The 20,550-nt window shown below is 40.6% G+C and overlaps 3 protein-coding genes across 3 annotated transcripts in view; 1 reads left to right on the plus strand and 2 right to left on the minus strand.

The window, feature by feature from the left end:
- Positions 1-4,764, minus strand: part of plekhg5b (pleckstrin homology domain containing, family G (with RhoGef domain) member 5b) — a 93,330-nt gene extending 88,566 nt beyond the window's left edge. Inside the window, exon 1 of the mRNA XM_008414543.2 lies at positions 3,819-4,764. Coding sequence (XP_008412765.1) covers positions 3,819-3,900 — 82 coding nt within the window. The 5' untranslated portion in view covers positions 3,901-4,764. The remainder of the gene's footprint in view (positions 1-3,818) is intronic.
- A 1,586-nt stretch (positions 4,765-6,350) lies between these two features.
- On the minus strand, positions 6,351-13,007 carry nol9 (nucleolar protein 9). Its single transcript, XM_008414541.2, has 13 exons — positions 12,849-13,007; positions 11,365-11,881; positions 11,075-11,285; positions 10,340-10,470; positions 10,095-10,230; positions 9,572-9,668; positions 9,363-9,460; positions 8,053-8,220; positions 7,720-7,972; positions 7,525-7,639; positions 7,142-7,316; positions 6,891-7,024; positions 6,351-6,802 (listed from the first exon to the last, which is right to left on the minus strand). Exons 2-13 carry the CDS (start codon positions 11,824-11,826, stop codon positions 6,683-6,685), a joined length of 2,100 nt encoding a protein of 699 aa, XP_008412763.1. The 5' UTR covers positions 11,827-11,881; positions 12,849-13,007; the 3' UTR covers positions 6,351-6,682.
- A 146-nt stretch (positions 13,008-13,153) lies between these two features.
- Positions 13,154-20,093, plus strand: zbtb48 (zinc finger and BTB domain containing 48). Its single transcript, XM_008414540.2, has 11 exons — positions 13,154-13,480; positions 14,895-15,588; positions 16,552-16,871; positions 16,944-17,049; positions 17,124-17,216; positions 17,288-17,374; positions 17,654-17,808; positions 17,900-18,036; positions 18,341-18,505; positions 18,602-18,690; positions 19,479-20,093. The coding sequence occupies exons 2-11, from the start codon at positions 14,908-14,910 to the stop codon at positions 19,830-19,832; spliced, it is 2,187 nt and encodes a 728-aa protein (XP_008412762.1). The 5' UTR covers positions 13,154-13,480; positions 14,895-14,907; the 3' UTR covers positions 19,833-20,093.
- Positions 20,094-20,550: the final 457 nt, after the last annotated feature.

A 20,550-nucleotide genomic window follows, 5' to 3' on the forward strand; every position in this document is an offset into this window, starting at 1 on the left:
TGAAACAATGGAGAAACAGTCCAAATAAGGAAGTTTAGAACGCCAACAGACCTTGTGCCAGGCTAAAAATCACTAACATATATACAAACACACACACTACGGCACACACGCCCACGTTACACCAGTCTCCAGCAGAGAGACTGAACCCTTCTCCATATGTTCCCTCAGCACTGACGAGCCTATAAAGATTAAGTCCCACGCAACTCCACTTAGAGAATAATCTCACAGTGTCCATCTCACAGCAGTCCTCCACCTTATTGTCATTATTATAGCTGGCCCAGTCTCTACTTCTATTTTGGTTCTTCACAAGCCAGATAAAGATTGAGATATGAAATGCAATAAACGCTCCGCCGATGGCTGTTTCCGAGTATAGAACTGACCTCATCTTTAGAGTTAACTCGGTAAGGTCATCCTTATACGGCACAAAGAGAGAAGACTTTCAGGAAACCGACTTCCCAGTGACCGGGTAAACCTGCAATGCTTTGCAAAAGCGATTATAGTTCTTGATCTTTTTCAGTTTGTCACATTATAGCTGTAATCTTGTATGCATTTTATGTGAATTCAAAGATTCAACTCCATAGAAGGCCTTGCTGTATGTTTTAGGGTTGTCGTCCCGTTGGAAGGTGAATCTCATCCCATGTCGTAAGGATTCTGCAGCCTCTAACAGGTGTCCATCCAGAACTGTCGTGGATTTAGCTCCAACCATCGTTTCTGACCAATTTCCTATCTCCATAGCATGACGGTGCCACCACCATGTTCCACAGCAGTGATATGTTCAGGGTGAATGGCATTTTGCATCTAGGCTTAAAAAGTTACATTTTTTTTCTTCAAGGCTTTCTTTTGACTTTTCACTTTTGCTCAAATACTAAATCTGAATCACCAAGAAACATCCTGTCAACAGATTCTCCCACCTGAGCAGAGGATCTCGTTATCCCTAAAATAAACTCAACAGAAAGGCTAGCTCTATGCTAGGATGTCCCCTCGACCCAATGGAGGCGATGAAAGACAGAAGACGCCTGGCAAAAATAACATCCTAATGTCTCCGTTGGACAATGTCTTCCATCACATGTATCAAGCAGTTTTTGAACTGCAAAGCTCCTATTGTGAAGCACTGCTGCATCTTACGTGCACAAAGGGGCATCAACATAGATCCTTCCTTCCAGCAGCTGCAAGACTTAAGAATCAAACTCAGTGTTAACATAACTGCTGCCCAGTTTCTAATTTCGAAACATTTCTGCTGTCATTTGCATAGTTATTTAATTTCTTATTTAAATACTTACGATCCACCAAGTCTTCTGGTTCAAGGAGGAACATATTGAGGTATACATCAAATAAACATTAGTATGTACGTATATTTGATGTTTAGTTGCTTGATGATGGCATTTGACAAAATGTAATGTTTATTGCCAATTGTTTTATCAAGTAAAGCACTTTGAATTGCATTGTTGCAGAAATGTTTGCACTTTAAAGACTTTTTTCTCTTTAAAAATCTTACTCAGCTGCACATAACCCAAGTAGCTATGTTTAGAAACAGCACAGTATAATTTATCTTATGTTGTAAATTTGCCCTTACTCTACAGTCTTGTCCTCATTTGTATAAATTTGCTTACCTTTGTGTGAATCTCAAACTTACTGCTGTTGCACCCGATTTTCCCCCACGGTGAGATATTAAAGGACATTCCTATTTCTATGTTGTTTTGTTTTAATCTAACCCTGCTTTAAACTTCCTCACAACTTTATCCCTGACCTGTCAGCTGTGTTCTTTACTCTTCATGGTGATGTTTGTTCACTAATAATCTCAACAAACCTCTGATGTCTTCAAAGGAGCAGCTCCTTTTATCCTGAGATTAAATTTTATGAAGGCGGCTGCACTTGATTTTGTTCAGGTGCGTCAGAATAAAAAAAAAGGGGGGGGGGATGAAAACAAACACTCTTCACAGTTAAGGACTAGTTTGGGCTGATCCATCATATAAAGTCCAAATAAAATGGAGGTAAGTTAGCAATGTGAAAAGTTTAAGGGATGTGAATACTTTGGCAAGGCTCTAATGAAGAAGTTGGTCTAAGAAGTCAAGGTAAGGAGGTTTGGCTGAAATAATTTGGACATAGGAAACTGCATTTTAACATATTGAAAATTGTAACTTTTTCTACATATATGTATAATGTTTTGAGATGAAGGTTACACTACAAACAGCAAATTTGTTGGCATACTTCTTTAAAGATCTGCAGTAACTTAAACCTTTGTAACTTTCTCATTCCCTTTGTAACTTTCTCATTCCCAACAGTTCAAACTGTTCACACAGTTTGAACTGTTGGAGCATCATTCATAAAGCAAAAAGGTTTAATTGTCCCGAGAGCAAATCACAGCAGACAGAGCTGAGATTTCTGGCCTGGGCTCCTTGTTTTTCAGAGGAGAACAGAGACCAGACAAGACATCTGGTCCCAGATTAGACCTGTGTGTTTAAGACAAGCTTAAGACTCCGGTGGCCTGGAACACTGAGGGGTTCCAGACTCAACCAATTAAGACCGCTAAACTTTAAACTCTGTGCTTACTTTACTTACTGCGTGAACCCATGAACTGCCAGCACTGCGTGCATCACGCATGAACATGCACCATCAGGCAGATAGAGCAAAGCACTTTGAAGACGAGATAAAGAAAATCTTTGTCTCTTATCCTTTTGTAGATTCTAAACTTTGAGTTATGAGTTCTTGTGCTTCGCTGTTTAGAACTACTGTACTTTGGCTACCTGTGCCATGTATTTTGCTTTCTACCTGAATATGTAAAACAGAAGCAGTCAGGGGAAGTCTGGATAAATCTAAACTATAGCTGTGAGAGAAGAGAGGAGTAGAAAAAAACAGTGCAGTCAATGGGATTGGGCTTGAGAGTGGAGATCCATCATCTGAATGTTGTCCCAGGGCAGGACTTCAGATCAGCCCGTTTCCTTCCTACTCTGACTTTACACAAGACTGGATGACTGCTTAAGGTTGCCAGATCCAGCCATTAGCTTTGATGCTTCAGAATTCCTGAGCAAAGTTCATGGAAAAGTTTGGAATTACTATTTAACATTTTCCAGATCCGGGCAAGTACAGAAAGAAAAAGAGGGGAAAAAAACCATTCCCAGACTTAATATCCCATCACACTGTCAAGAAATCGATGTGAGATCCACCTTGCCGTTTGTCCATCATCCATCTGTTTGTTGGCTGCCAACTATCATCCCAAAATCTGTCCACCAATCCAACATCCATCACCTTGTCCCATCCACCAATTTCAAAGTCCACCCTTTTCTGTGCTCATCCATCCATCCATCCATCTCCTTGCTCATCCATCCATCCATCNCATCCATCCATCCATCCATCCATCTCCTTGCTCATCCATCCATCCATCTCCTTGCTCACCCATCTATCCAGCCAGCCATCCCCTTCCTCATGCATCCAGCCATTTCCTTGCTCATCCACCCATCCATCCACCCATTTCCTCAACCGTCCATCTTACAAATTGTCCAGCAAGGTTTGTATTCTCATCCTTGACCTTGACAGAATTCCTGCTGTAGACTGTGTCAACTCCTGCGTTTACAGGAGAAATGTCTAAAACTGGATTGAAAACTTTGTAGTCAGTCTGGTAAACTCTTGGTCTCGAAAACGTGTAAGAACCCTGATGCCCAGAGGAACCCCGGCCACACAGAACTGGTGGATCCCAGCCTGGATCCTGGAGAATTGTCCTGTTCCAAGTAACTTAAGTAAGCTTGACTTTAACACGCTGACCTGTCCACTGTGTCCCACTGGTACACTAACACATTCAACAAACACGCATTGCTACTCACTCAGTCTTAACCGGAGCCCCAGCCAGCTCCTTGGAGGCGATTTGTGCAGAACCGAATTCATGCTCCACTTGTTCGGAACCATCAATCCCTCCTTGCAGAACCCTCCTCCTCCGCCGAACAACCAGGTACTTCTCGGGTCTTTGTCGGCGTTTCGAAGCTCCACACGGATCGGACTCTACTGTTTGTTCGGCTGTCTCATTGTTGGGGCCATTTTCATTTCGCTCCTGCTACCACACTAGACGGATCGGTGGGCTCGGGTTGCGTGGTTCAGATCAGCTCGGCTCGGTGTGGAGCACAATGCTGCATGCAGCTCAGATCGCAAAGAAAAGCATCGCTCTCCGCACACAGCAGCAGAAAGTTACCTGAACTGACCAGCGCTGGGGATTAGGGCTGCAGGCTGGACGCGGCGCTCAGCGGTAAATAACCTGTTGCAGAAAAACAAGCAGAGAGAGCTCCACGACGTTGGTAGGAGGGGTGGGTGGGGGGGAAACAATAAAGCTCAACTGGTGAAGCTCGGTCTGTGTGGGAATGATGGGATGTAGAGGACGGAAATCTTGTCCGGTGGCTTTTAAACCCGCAGCTCTGAGGAATGATTTCCTTACAGCAACTTTACGCAACGCGCACAGCTGAGGGTTGAAGCCTAGTTTGCTCTCTGGAGTCTCCGATCGACCATCCGGCTCTCCTCCATTCATTCACACTGACTGGACTCTCAAAAATGACTCGCTGTGCTTTGTCGCTCTAGTGGCCAAGAGCGGAGGTTCATTCAGGTTATACACTTCTACCCACTGAACGTTCAGTTATATTTTATTCCCTGCACGCACTATTTCTTATGAAATATAAAAAGGGGGAAATGGTGAACCTTTGAACTGCACTGTCATGCCAAAATCACCACACATTTAAAATCAATTAAAACCCCTTTGGGCCKTATGAGGATGGATAATTGGAGCAGCCAAATGACCTACAGATTGTGAACAGGTGATGACGATCCTCTCTGGTTGGCTGGAAGTCCTAGTGACCAATTTGAAAGACATAGTAGAAGGTACACCTATAGGCTAACAACAGGTATCCCACTGTAAATATTTGACTGATTTACAAAATAAAAATAGTCATATTTTTCTCATGTTTTCATTTAAATAATCTTACTTTTTATGTTTTCATTTAGATCTTATTTAATTTGCCTGTAAACTTTTTTTTTTTTACTTGTATATTTAGCCATTTGTAGTTTATCTTTAGTTTTTAACAACATTGCAGAAAAGAAAGTGGAGGTCAGCACAAAAAAAACATAAAACAAAGCAATGATGGAACGACGAGATTAATCTTTGGGCGTTGCAGTTCATAATTTAAAAACATACCACAGAAGCTGGGGGTTGTTATCTACGGATTGTCCATCAACTTCTCAATGCTAGAACCATCTTTTTTCTGTTAAAATAAAATAAATTTAACCCAGAAAAACAAAAGCTTCAAATGCATCATTAAAAGGGTAAATATGACTGAATGTATGAAACTCTGTCAGTAGAATTTTACTGTTTCWCTTGTTAATTTTAATTCMATCATAACATCTGCAGTTGACTCACAATAACAAATTGTAATTCCTGACATAATAGTTGCTAGAATTTAAAATCATCCTTATTTTGAATATGGAGTACTCMAAGCAATAATCAGTCTGTGCTTGGAAATTGAACACATGGATATTTGTCATAACTATTCATTTATTTTTAATGACACCCCTGCAGCTGGATTTTCAATCTGCTTTGCATAAAATCTTTGTGGAAAATATGAGACTGACAAAGCCAAAACAAAGGCTCCTCCAAAATGTATTTGTGCTCGCCCATCCTCAATAAAGGAGCGGTGAATAGTAAACAAAGAGAAGCGAGGGGGCAGATGGGGCTGTTCAAACAGTCCACTTATATTAGCAATTCTGTGCYGAGTGCTTGTTTCATCAGTTATTTTCAAAACAAAAGTCTCAGCTTCCTTCTAAAAAGGACCATGCAGGACTATTCTACATKAATATTTCAGAGTGGCGTCTCAACTCCTTTTCTTGTGGCTTTCCTGCCCTTCAGGCCTAGTTTGAGTCAGTTAACGTATGCTGCAGTTTCAAAGCAACAAAACAAAACCAAAATATCTGCTGCCCCCTTCAGGAAGAAGTGAAAATAACTGCGTCTCGCTTGAGAGTTCCCACACATTTTTCATGTCGAAATTCAGTGATTTCAAATCTTGCAAGACTTAAAACGCCTCCCCAACTGTGAAATATGGAGGTGGCAGCATCATGTTGTGGGGCAGATGCACTGCAGGAGGGACTGGTGCACTTCGAAAAATAGATGGCATCAATAAGAAAGAACCTCTGATCATTCTGGTATCTAACCAGTTTGGTAATCCTATTTGACTTACAGTAGGAAATACTTTGTTTGATATGAGAGAGAAAATGTGTGTTTTTATACACTGTACAGAAATATCTGGTTTTAACTATAAAATATGATCACTTCTAACAAGTTGGATGACTGATCCAAAAAACAGGGACGAAGTCTCAGCAGAAAGTGTTTTTTGTTGTTGTTGTTTATTATGTGGCAGGTTTTTAAGATTAGGAATGTGACAAACAAAAACTCAAAGAAGGTATCATGTTATACATAAGTGTCCATGAGATACACAGCAGCTTATAACTCCTTTCCAGAGGTACAGTAGACAACTGTAAGTCTGTTATCCAAGCACCTGAATTTGCCAGAGATAATGTTCACTATAAGAGACTGCAGTGAACGCCTCCTGCAGGGCAACTCAACTTCAGTTCTGCACATTCACAGCTCAGCGACGACCAGTCTGATTCAAGACAAGTCAAGAAATGTAAAGCCTGATAAACTGATTCTGTCAGGTCACTTCACTCCCATCAGACTGGGCCTCATCAGGCCCTTGAAGACTCGTATCTTCCCTGCACCGGTCAGATCGAAGCTGTAGTCTGCAGTGACATATGGCATCTCGCCCTCAAAGCCGGGCTGAAATTGAGAAACACGCATCAGTTAAAACAAATACAGACACGCATGCATTACTTTGATAAGTACGCTGAATGAACCGGCAGCAGACCTGTTCAGTTAGGATGCACGAAGGCAAAGAAATCGCCCCCAAGAGGAGGCAGTTGACCTTTCTGAGGACGGAGGGATCTACAGGAGTCAGCAAGAAGTACAGACCTCGTGCCGTGTCAATACCTCGAAGAACACCTGGAGGATATGACACAGACATTCAACGCACAACCTAAGCCTTCAACTTCTATTGATTTGTCAAAAACGGAAGGGCCAAATGACATCGAATGTAAAAAGTCAAGATAGAAAACATACCGAACCCCACACATGGGCAAAGCGTCGCCTGGGACAGGATGACGGGCCCTCCTTTGCTTGTTACTTTCTCTGCCAAGCAGCAGAGTCCCACCAGACTGGCGTTGAYGGCGTAAAACATGTGAGAGGGCGCCACCTCACAGTGGATAACACCCAAAGCCACCGCTGTGTTAGGTACCTGCAGGAGAGTCAACAACTGTGTTTAGCATCTACAAACAAAAAATGGTAAAAAAGAAATAAAACCTTTCATTGTTATTGTGACGMGTAAGACAAACTGATCTGATCTTTATGACATTGTAAAATACTGTAAATTTAACTCATGTGTCCAAAATCAGACAGATCAACACTGCTATTAAAGGACTAGTGCATCTCTAATAATTATTTACCTGGTATGGGGTGAGGGTGTGTAGGGGTCTAACTGGTCCAGGGTCATCAGACTGCAGCTGACTCAGGTAACCCAGCAACAACAACTCTCTGTGCTCATTCGACCTCTGGTGTGTTCTGTAAAATACATYGAGAGGTTACTGAGCCGCCTCGACATGTCCCCCAGTCGCTCCATGTAGGAGTGATATTGTACTTACGCCGTCCCTTGGCGCGCCACGCCTTCAAACCCTGACTGTACGTGGAGGTGTGTGTACGTTTTGGGGGGGCAGTGGCTCTCCGTGAACTCGTCCAGGGCGGTCTGAGTGGTCGGGTGCGTCTGATAACCCTGTGCCGTCCTCAGAAAGTCCGGCGTGAGGGAAGAACACTGGGTGGAGACTCCATGGCTGAGCTGGACGACGTGAGTGACGGGCAGGAAGCGGATCAGGTCCACCAGCAGTTGGAAACCAAACCCTGCAAACACAYGTGGTTTTAATGTGGCTAGAGAACTTAACGGTGTTTCGTTGTCATTATGGTGAGGAGCCTGAACTGACCTTTGACCCAGCCCATGGTGTTAATGATGACAGGTATTTCTCTGCTCTGTGGACGCCTGCGCCATAAGGACTTCAGAGACTCGAGGTATCCGTCTAAGTCCGTCTCGCATGAAGACTGACCGTAGTAGGTCATGTGGTCTGGGGTGACTTGGTGTGTGAATGGAGGACCTGGAAAGCAGCAGCAGGTGAGTTCACAAGTCCCTCCTTCATTATCAGCCCTGGACGGACATTTTGTATTCATATTGGAAACGGTTTAATTCGCACMCGTACTGGTTTTCATTTCTCAGTTGGCTACAGCATTGGTGGCTTTTTTGTAAGACTTTTTAAAGTACAAATAAGACAAAAAAATATATATTTAAAACCTCGGTAGTCTGGGTCCTAATGAACCAGACTAAATGTTCATTGGGTTTGATTAACTTCCAGTTTTTGGCAGGAGTAGCAAGTGTGTGGCAAGTTTTTAAACATTTAATTAATTAATTAATGAAAAAATAAAAATAAATTCATCTGAGTCAATAAAGGAGGTAAATAAAAGATTATGATTATGAGTACAATTACACCAACATAAATAAATAAATAAAAATTTCTCCTAGTTACAAGATACAACTTGGATATTCTCTAATGGGAAAAAGTCAACATTTCTATGAAKAATGGGTAAATTTACCATATTTATTGTAAGATAATCCCTGAAATTGTAAAATCAGCCATTTAAAAAAAAAAAAGAAAAATTCTGGTTATAAAGTCAAACATTCATCCCAAAAAGTGACAGAAGTCCTCTAAGGTTTAAGTGGTAAATTTAGGAGATAAGCAGCTGGATGTGGTAGAACTGGGCTCTACTCTAAAATCAAAGCAACATTTCCCAGGTCTAGACTTGTCATGAATGTCTAAAACGGGATYCAAACTACATGTCCCGAAAGAACGAGGAAGATGCTTCAACATGGCTGCCTCAACACTGGACCCAGGAAATGTTCTGGTACAGGAAAAGAGCCTGGATCTTCCATTTACACGGGAAAATATCCAGATATACATATCTTAAATTTTCTGCACTTTTCGTGGAGGCATGTTGGCTGTTCACTGAAGCTCTTACTTTGGACTTSAGCAGAATTTAGGAAGCCAAATGCATCATAGCCAGAGTGCTCAAATTTACATTATTGGAAATAGCTTTATTGCTAGGTGCTTTGGTCCTTGAGTTAGGAGATGATTTTTATGGCTAAATTACATTGTTTAATGCTGAAAATCAATAAAGAGGAACCCAAAGAATAATCAAAAATKAAATCAAGCAAAAAGAGATAGTGGAGAAAAGAAAATCTTACCCAGAAGTGGCTCTTTGACAGTCGACAAACACAGACAACCAGGAGGGGTGAACTCTGTTTGACCAAGATCTCCTTCCAAATAGTCCACATTGGAAGTACTGWAATTAACATGACACRGTTATCTTCTGATTTCAATGTTATAAACACAGTAAACCTTTAAATAGAAATTATCAGACGTAAAAAGTTTAGCATGARTTGTGTAAACTCACTGATTCAGTAACGTATTGATGAGGATCCGGATAAATGTTGACTTGCCCACATTCTTGACGCCATACACAAGAATAACAGCACAACCGTCTATGTCTCCTTAACAACAAACCAAAAGAAAAAGAAGACATGATCATAATGAAGCTCTGTATTCATTACATAAATACACATAATCACATTAAAATTACAACTTTTACTGTCAAAATCTAAATGTGTGTATTAACTCAWCACCTGTGAAGTTCTTGCATCTAAAGAGATGCAGTTAGAGGCMAAATGCATAAACAAAGAGAATACAGTGGAAAATTGAGCAAAAACTCAACATTTTCTCAAGAAAAGTRGGAATCTGAACAAAATGCATCTCCAAGGTGAGAAAAATGATTKTTTTAAATGAGTGCGAAGAGTTTTTCAAACAAATTTAACCTTCAGCTGCAACAAAATTTAACAGATTTCTCAGAGAGCATTTGTGTTGTGTCTGAAAATCCAAGAACCAGGTCAGACACAGAGCCAACACATGTAGATSCTCACCTTTGCAAGCATTGATAACTGTGCTGAGAGCATCTCTGCAGCTCCTGGATATTTTCAGTCCCTCAATGTTGCTGGCAAGTGGAATCACGCCCAGATCGTTCAGTGGGGTGTCAAGAACAGCCGACATTAGTTCACTCTACAAACCCACAGGAAAGAGAATCATTAGTTATATCAAACTTTTTCTAACATGGCCAAAAGTCTACACGATCTCATAAAATAAGAAATAAAAATATCCACCAGCTTACCATAGGGGGACTGAACAGTTCACTAAGGTGTGTAAAGCTCGACAGAAAGCGTGTCAGAGGAGTCTCTAAAGGATCCAGGAGGATGATGGATGATGTTGGCGTTACCTTTTTTACCAATTTCTTCCGTGATGCTGCAAAAAAAAAAAAAAAAAAAAAAAAAAGCTGCTCAAATGGTTTAGGGCATAATCATGAAAGGTACTTTGAATTTTCCTCTTGCTGAAAATGTGCTATATAAATAAACCTGCCTYGCCTACGGAGAAACAGCTTTAAAYGGCCYAACCGTTTCAGGAAAATAAACACAGCGCTGAATCTCATGATGAAAATCCCCACTTTCCATCTACTTTTGACCAGAATCAGCAGATTTTGAGWCTGACCAGCGACTGRCAAGTCAGAAGCTCAAAAATCCAACTGTGTTTYTGTCAACGAACAGAAACACAGTTCTACTATGAGCTGAAAACAATACTGTTTGATCTGGATGCTGTTAATAAGACAAAAAGACTCCAAGTTAGCTATTTTTATTATTTATTAAAGCTGAAACTTTAATAGATTTAAAAAAAATAAAACAATATTGTTATATCTTCTTCTTTTGTAATTCCAAAAGAGAAATCAAAATTGGTTCAAACCAGAGATTGGAAATTCTGACGGATTCATCTTTCGTTTTTCTAAAACCTTACGATTACACTAGCTTCTTCTCACAGGACACTAGCTTCTTCTCACAGGAGACCTGCAGTTTACCTGCTGAAAGATAATCTTCAAGGATGTTGGAAGCCTCTGTTCTGTCATCTCTGACGTAATCAGTGTGTCCCAGTGCTCTGAGGGTGAGTGGGCAGTGTGAAGCTGGGGAAAACAGGGGGTACGACTTCTGACCCTCATCAATAGTAAATCCCATCACTTCAACACGACCGTACAAACAGGTCACAATGCATTTCCCACGGAAGCACAGCGTCTGCAAGAAGGTCAACAGGATGCTTAAATACAAAAGTTGTACCTGTTAATTAATTAGGGATTTTTTTGATGAAGCATACCTGATTTTTCTGCATGACCAACACTGCACGGTTTTGCTGGATGCCTCTTTGTGCACAGTGATGAAGAGCCTCCCCCTCCAGTCTGCTCCCTGGGACTTCCTCTGACTCTTCTGACGTTTCCATGCCATTTATATGAATCGACTCAGAACCCTCCGTAAAGTCTGGAAGGTCTTCTATCTCGTCATCCAAGGCAAATGTTGAGCACCCATTAGCTTGAAACTCATGTTTCTTAAATCCAGATGGAAAGTTTTTCTTCTTTTCACGGACAGTTTTTGGTTTATTTTTTAGCCTCTTTACAGAGGGTTTTTTCTTCGTAGACTCCTGGTGCTCCTTTACCATCTTGACCATGACAGCACTAGAATTAAGATCTGAGGATTTGACGGAGGATCTGCACCGTTTGCTCCTCACATCTTTCCATTTTTGAGGTTTACCTTTKACCTGGTTGTTTTTGTTCACCTTCATGATCTTGTAATACACATGCAGTAATGTCTTACAGAGGCAAATCAAAGCGGGGAACCTGAAAGTACAGAGATAGAGAAGCTATTTAGTGAAAAATCATATTTTAATAAACAGTCGTCACACTAATTCTTCTGGAGTGAGTCACAATTTWTTTTTCCAGCATTACCAATTCTGCTTATAGAAATCTCACTCTTTATAAAGCATTCAAGAAAAAAATATTTTGCATACTGCTGTTGGMCATGTTGGACAGTAGCAATCTTTGTTTTACTTTTTTTATTTATAAAATCAAACATAAACAGATTGAGCACAAGACTATTTAGAATATAAGGCTCAACATTTTAAAATCATTATTTAAGTTGATGTTTKGTAATTATGGTGGTAATAAAAAGAGAAATATATATTAAATAAGAATGGAAAATGGAGGGCAATAAGTTACTCCARAATATAAGTTTCCATAACACTTAATCAGTTTTAAGTGATTGTTTTATCATACAACCTTTCTAAAGTTGTTTTAAAAAATAAAGAAAATATAGACAAAGATGACGGGCGGCTAAAACCGGTTTTCATGAGTTTCTGAATCTGTGTAGAGTTTGTGAATCTTTCAGCCACTTTAAACGTGACAACTTTTGTGCCATKTATTATTCTCAGAGGTGCTCCTATTCTGACTTAGTTTTATCYAACATGYTCTTTTTWAATAACTGATCCCAGRAAGRGCCCRAAGTTACTGCAAATGATAAAGTTGYCAACCTTGTTACAAATCTTACCATCAGAGCAAGTTAGCCTCAGCTAGCTTCAAGTTGCAAAACATTTGAGGAGGCAAGATGATCACACTTAACCGTAATTGAGCTAGTTTTTAACATAAAAATGCTCAAATAAAAGAGCTATGCATCMATTAAACGTCTTATATTTTAAATTTGCTGCGAATTAATAGTTACTAACATTAACGGAGCACAACCGGTGCACAGTAGCATTAGCCTGAAGCTAAAGATTTCCAGATAAAAAAAATAAATAAAAAATTTACTTACCACCCACTACGGTGAAAACGATGCCAAGCTATKACAAAAACACCTCTCACTTCTGCTAAATAGACAAAGTTTATAAAACATAAACGTAAATAAACTAATTGACAGGAGTTCTGCTATTTAGCCGCCGCTAGCTGGCTAACTTGCGTGTGTGAATGTCCCACACTGGATCAACGCGCTGTTGTGATTGGTTGTCAGGCAACGAAACGATTAACGTCGGAATATGGCCGTCAAAAACTTTCTAGGAGTGTTTTCATTTGAAAATAAAAAGTGATAAACGGAAAAATAGATTAATTGCGTGTTCTCAAGAGCTAAAATGAGCATTTCTATAGAAGCATGAATCGCAATCAACGCCTTTTGGATGAGGTTTATTTTTATAATATGTAATCTAAGCAACAAAAAACTTTCCCGGAGTTAAACGGCGTCACATCCTCTTCCTTTTTCATTTAGGGGCCTGCGAGTGTAGAAAAGAAGGTTAATGTAGCTACGTTTTTCTGTTTCGCTTAGCTGYCCGCAATATATATGCCGCATAACAGAGGCTTCTGACTAAAACTGGCTAAAAATGTCGTCCTGCAGATGCAGGCGTCCGGTTCTCGCAGTTTGAGGCGTTACRCGCTAAGGGAGCGTCTTTAAAGGTATGTGCTAGAAATAAACGTGGAGGTGCGCAGTTTGGGAAGGGTGTCTATTTATTCCTAAGCAACTCCACTGCTGAATACTAGCCAATTGACAGACTAAATGAGTGCTTTGACGTGTAGGATACTATATAGTTATTAGTAATTCATATGTAATGTTAAATCACAACAATAATTTTCAATGTGCATTTTTACMAATCTATTAATTTGGAAATGTATGCAGTGGGTTCAAAAATGTATTAGCMATACAGAAAGCACAGTGCCCAAAAATGTTCATGGCTCCTGAACTTTTCCACATTTTCTCACATTATTACCACAAATTTTTACGTATTTTGTTGGGATTTTATGTGATACGTAAACACAGACTGGTGACTTRCTGTGTTGAAAGAAAAATAAACATGGTTTATATTATTTATGTAGTTAAAAATGCAAAAAGTGTTTGTGTATTCAGTTTTCTTTACATTGGTGCATTTAAATAAATCCAAGAGAGACATGGTAAATCTGTRTGTACCGTACAATTAAATGTATTTGCAGAGAATCTGTGGACATTATAATTCATAGTAGTAGTACACTCCACAAATCTAGCCATAACAAGCACCATGAGTCTTTTTCCACAAGCAATGCAATAATACAAGCATGTGGAAGAAAGCTCTCTAGTCAGACCAGTATTRGAACCTTTTGACCTGCATGTACAATAAAATTAGATTTGTAAAGCAAAATTCACCTATAGCACAGGTGTCAAACTCCAGTCCTGGAGGGCCACTGCCCTGCAACTTTTAGATGTGCCTCTGCTGCACCACACATGAATAGAATAATTAGATCATTAGCAAGGCAAGAACTGATCTACACAAGGAGGAGGCGATTAAGCCATTTCATTCCRGTGTTTTGTACCTGTGACACATCTAAAAACTGCAGGACAGCAGAGGACTGGAGTTTGACACCYGTGACTATAGCATGCTGTTCTTCTCACAGTGGAACTACAAGTAGTTTATGTTTGTTTATCACATGCAACTGCAATAGGACAATTTAAAAGTTTCAGGTTTTTAAATGAGAAAAAATGGCAAAAATGTATTGCTTACGAATATTTGCACAAGGCACTGTAGGTGTAATATTCTCAAAAATGTAATTTCCCTGCCATTTGTTTACATTGTAAATTGAAAAGTTAAGAAACAAGTTATTGCAAATGTTTTACTTGCAGTATGATACGGAAAAAGATTTTTTTTAAGGAATAACAAAAATGGTATTGTTTCAGAAATTATTTRATGTAGAAAATGACCAAATTGATGGATTAMATTTCTTGATTTATTTGATGCTTTATAAAATCCYAYATCARTTCAAGTAAAGAACTGTAGCATTGGGTTGCTTATGCAGTAATGATGATACCACRTGTTAAACGTTTATCCTCTTGCTGTTGCAGCGAAGCAGAGAGGATGCCTGGTGCCGAAACCAGTCATGCTCATCGCGTCCTTTCCTCCCTGAACCAGCAGAGGGCAGCAGGRAGATTCTGTGATGCTGTSCTWAACTTGGGAGATGGGGTGCTTTACCAGGCTCACTGCAACGTCCTCGCCTGCTTCAGTGATCTGTTTGAAGTGTCCATCTCAAACCCCACTCAACACACAGAGTTTGACCTGCAGGGTTGCCCCAGCGACGGCCTGGAGCTGCTTCTGAGCTTTGTCTACAGTGGAGAGCTGAAGCTGGAAGTAGACAACCTGCAGAAGGTCCAGCAAGCAGCAACCAGCCTATGTGTGCCTGAAGCCCTCGCCCTCTGTCAGCAGTTCCAAGTAAACTCCGGAAACCCCGTCCCGTTGAAGCGGAAAAGAGGTCGACCCAAAAAAGGTCAGTCAGATGCTGTCAAGGAGGAGAACTCTCTGATGGTCCTGGCAGAAGAGTCCAGTTCTGCAGGCAGTTTTAGCTTAGTGGATGCTGCTGCTGCTCCCACAACCACCACCACCACACGCTCTGGTCGAGTAGTGAAGGGCCCTAAAAGGCTGGTGACCGCTGATGCCAGCCCCACGTTGGATCCCAAAGCTGTTCTCACTCCTGTGGAGAAGGAGACGTCTGAAGATGTTGTTGAAAATGTAAAATCAGATCAACCAGCTGCTGAGTCTGAGGTACAGTACATAGACATACACATGACTCTGAAGTGGAAGGAAAAGGATACATTGGTTACATTTTTTTTTTTTTTGCACAAAAAACATTTTTAAAGTGAGCCTTCTGTTTGTATTCGTCCCTCTTTAGTCAAAACTTTGCAGCAGAACCAGCTGCAGCGCTTAAATGTGTCTATCAGTTTTGGGCATCTATAAACTTTAATATCTGCTCATAATTCTTTGCTACATTGTTCTATATCAGTGAGGTTAAATCTGTAAACCTCCACTGGATACACGTCCGGACTTTGACTTGGCCATTCCAATGCCTGAATATACTTTGATCTAAACGGTTCCATTGTTGCTCTTGCTGTGTGTTTAGGTACAGCTTGGTAATTATTTTATAGATTAGTCAAATTTTCTGTTTTTGAACATTACATTGGATTTTTCTTTCCAACAACACAATCCTTTGGGTTCCATAATTGAGAGAGATGTTAGCCCACTCAAGAACTACCTTTTTTTATTTACAAGCATGTTTTATAGCTTCAATTTATTTTGACTCTGAATTCAGGTCAACTCACAGAAGGAATGATTGAAACAAAAGCCAATTTTTAAAATATATTTTCATTTGTATTTTTTAAGGAAAAAGTGTTTAAAATTAGAAATTGAATATAGAGTCATAAAAATTGGAGATTTTATCTGTAAGCCATATTTCCCAGCCATAGTTTAGGATCATTTTTACTGCTTTAACAGGCTCTCTATTAGGATTGCTAAATATTTAGCTCTACTCATTTCCCCTAAGTGTCTTACCTGGTCCAGGCTGCACAATTCACGTTTTTATTTTCAAACAAAGTTGAAAACCACGGATCATTTCCTTTTTCATTTGCTGCATCACATAATATCCCAGTTAAATACATTGAATACATCTGTAATGCCACAAACTCTATAAAAGTATCCATCACATGCATGCATTTGTTGATTTGATTGCAGGTAGTAGAGCTAAAAATTGACACAGATCCTGGCAGTGATGGCCAGGAAGCAGATGAAACTGCAGCCGAGGAGGCAGGAGATGATGACGGGGGTGAACTGGAAGGTATCGTTGACGACACAGATGAGGAGTATTTACCTCCGGCTGAGTCCGGCTCAGCAGCGCCGCCTGCATCTGCAGCGCAGAAACAGAAACTCCAGAGTAAAACAAACAACAGCAAGAGCAATGATGGCGTAGAGGAGAAATCCATCAAAGGCTCAGCTCACTGCCCTGTCTGCCTGAAATCCTTTAAAAGCAAATATTACCTCAAAGTCCACAACAGGTACAAAGTGAATAAGTTTATTCTCCAGGGTGTGCTGTCGAGAGAATAGCCTCTTACTTTTGTTTCCTGCAGGAGGCATACAGGGGAGAAACCCTTTGCTTGTTCTAAGTGTGGAAAGAGATACTTCAGGAAGGAGAATCTGTCCGTGCACGAGAGCAGAGGCTGCGCTAGAGTGTCAGTGAGTGAACACAGAGCCTTTTCAGGGCGGTTCTGGTCGTATTTGTGTCACCATTTGTGATTCTGTCATTTCAGACATACATCTGCTCCACATGCTCCGTGAGCTTCAACACGAAGGAAGAGCTGCGAGTGCATGTCGTCTCCCACACAGGAGAGATGCCACACAAGGTGCTGTTTACGTATACAGGTTGCATAATAAAACAGGATTTATATTACAGTGTTTTTTTTGTTTTTTTAAGTGTTCGACATGTAACGAACAGTTCATGTACAAGAAGAACTTGACGATGCACCTGATGAAGGTCCATGGACATCCCAAACCACATGCAGTGAGTATAGACCTTGTGATATGTCACCTTAAACCAGTAAACTGGTAAACTTTGTATTTGATTAGAACGGTAAAACGTGGTATTTGGAATGGAGTGATGAAGCTTCTGTAATCCGAACTATACAACTTTAATTTAAAAGTGACATAATTAACTAAATAACAGCAGCTACAAGCTTTCCTAAGATCTCTTTTCTTAATCATACTATCATCTGCATGTTGTCTAGAAAATTGTCCAGTGAATAGAAGCAGCACACCAACAGTCTACAAACGATGTGTTTAGTGTCCACAGTGCCCCAAAACCTTCCTAACTCGGACCGAGCTGCGCGTCCACGAAGCGGCCAAGCATCGAGGCGAAAAGCCATTTGTGTGTGAGGAGTGCGGTCATCGAGCTTCCAGCCGAAACGGCCTGCAGATGCACATCAAAGCCATTCACAGGTAGAAACGCTGCAGCTTTTACCAGCCATCCATTTTTTTTACCAGACACCAAAACTTCTCCGTTCATCGTCGTCCTGGTTCTGCTTCACAGGAACGAGCGTCCCTTTGTGTGTAGCATATGTGGCCACGCCTTCTCCCAGAAGAACAACCTCAACATGCATCTCCGTGTGCACAGCGGCGAGAGGCCTTACCAGTGTCACCTCTGTGGGAAAACTTTCAGGACGCAAGGTTAGGGCTGCACAGCCGCCATCTTTACTGAAAGATGCAGTGAGAAGTGACAGGAATGACTAAGCAGTCGCTGTTCTTCCTGTCTTTAAAGTCAGAAATTAGCTCAGAGATACGATACATCTACAGAGTTCTACTTGTGAATCTCTGATACAATCTTTGGAGGGAGTTAAAGATTAGGGTGATGACAAGGAGGGCTTCCAGTTGCTCCATAAAACAAAAGCTTTAGATGAATTTAGACATGGTGAAACTGGCAAATTCCTTCATAAGTAAAGCCTGAGTGATAATGTGTGTGTTTTAACACCAGCGAGTCTGGATAAGCACCACCGTACCCACACCGGCGAGCGACCCTACGGCTGCGACGTCTGCGATTGGCGCTTCACCGAGAAAGGCGCTTTGCTCCGCCACAAGGCCAGCAAGCACGAGGAGGGCCGGCCGCACTGCTGTTACATGTGCAACAAAACATTCAAAGGTAAGAGAACACATCCTCATCAATCTGCTGCTCTTCATGAAATGAGTATCATTAAAGAAAGTGGAAACTGTTGTGTTTCCTCTCACTCTATTTCAGCCCTGGAGCAGCTACGTGTCCACCTGCAGCGCCACAGAGGCATGAGGAAGTTTGAGTGCACCGACTGCGGCTACAAGTTCACCCGACAGGTCGGCTTGTAGATTAACCTCAGAGAGACACGGCTGTTTGGTGGACATAATAACACAGATGGGAGGTTTACATTTAAAAGTAACAAAGAAAACTACAGTGGTGAGCTGTGGAGGAGAGAAATGGATTAACAGAACATACTTAGAGGAAATGTTTTCTTAGTTGTTTAGTTGAGAATAAAAACTAATGTAGCATTCAGTAACTTTAGAGTTCCTACAGTCTGCACTAAATGTGGGAAAATAGTTTTACTTCCAGATTTTCTTCCATTTAGCAACATCAAATGATTTCTTTTTCCTTCTTCTTTTTTCCTTCCTCCTTTCCTTACTATGAATATGAATGACTGCAAATTTGAGTCTGAAAGAGTCTGATATTTTAACATAGAAAATTTTAACAGAATTAAAATGAGATCTACACTCAAAAAATGTATTTCTTCTCAAAATAACAAACCTGAAAATCGAATGATAGTCATTAATCGAATGAATTAATGATTACTTGTAAACATTCAGATTATTATTTACTGATCAGACGTCTAACTTTAGCAAAAGATTTATCAAGATCTCTTCTCTGCGATGTAAAAAGCAAAATTTCACACTGAATGTGGATTTTAAATACTTGACGAGGGTCTAAATAAAGACTTGAGAGGAAAAATCTAAATTGGAAATGCCTGGCAGGCTCTGAAGCCAGAAAACACTCCATTACATCCAGATAAAGAAACACCTTACTTCTAGCCTGCTTTTTCAACATAATAAAGTTCTCCTGAACCAATTGTTCAACATCTCCCATCCTGCAGGCACATCTACGACGACATGTTCAGATCCATAAACGCACAGAGAACTACAATCCCAGGCAGAGGAAGCTGAGAAATCTCATCGTGCAGGAAGTCAACGAAAATCCTGATGAGAGCGAAGCCACTCAATCTACCAAGGCTCAGAGCGCCGAGTGCAGCCCAGGGCCGGCCGCCAGCCAGCAAGCCGCCAACGACAACTCGTCTCCAGGCGTCGGAACCTCTCAGGACTCCGTGACGGAGGAGGCGACGTCCAATGAGGAGAAGGAGTGCAGTGAACAGGGGGAGACTTTCACTGAGCTGCACCAAACTCAGCTAGTCAGCGAGACGTTCGAGTCCACAATGGACATGGAGGAATAGCTCTGCTAACACACTCAGCCAGACTGAGTGTTGTAAAGGTTTAAATATAATGAAAGGGGATATGAGCCTTAAACCAGATTCTGTTCAGTAAAATCAAAGAACTGCATGAATAACCAGGTTTTCCAAGCCTACATTATTTCAGCATCATGACTTCAGTTACAATGGATGTAAATCATCATGGATGAACCGCTGAGCAGACATGTTTTTTTTTTAAGTATTATTTGTACATCATCAAAACAATTAAATTCCACATGAAAGAAATTTAATATAGTTTAAATGTATCATGGACTTGTGTGAAAACAACTTTTCTAATAATAAAACCCGAGATTATTGTAACAGCAAGCAGGTGGTTTTTCTTACTCGCACGGTTTCAGTATTTAACTATTCGGTAGAATCCTCAATGTTTTTTGCTTATGAACACGTGTTTTCCATCTAAAGGAAAAATACATACAACTCATTTTATTGCATTGATTCAATTTCAATATTATTGTGTGATAGCTCAATGCAAAGAGAAACATAATTGTGACGGGGAAGGAAGATGATTTAAGGTATTTTTTTTTCAAAATAAAATTAAAAGTGTGTTTGTGTACAGCTCCCTTTACTCTGATACCCCTTAAAAATCCACAACAAACTTCCTTAGTAGGCCACCTAAAGAGTAAATAATCTACATGTGAGAAATTCTCTGTATAAATCCAACTGGTCCGTTAAAACCCAAGAG

Source organism: Poecilia reticulata, linkage group LG7 (genome assembly GCF_000633615.1).
Source record: "Poecilia reticulata strain Guanapo linkage group LG7, Guppy_female_1.0+MT, whole genome shotgun sequence".
Taxonomy (NCBI): Eukaryota; Metazoa; Chordata; class Actinopteri; order Cyprinodontiformes; family Poeciliidae; genus Poecilia; species Poecilia reticulata.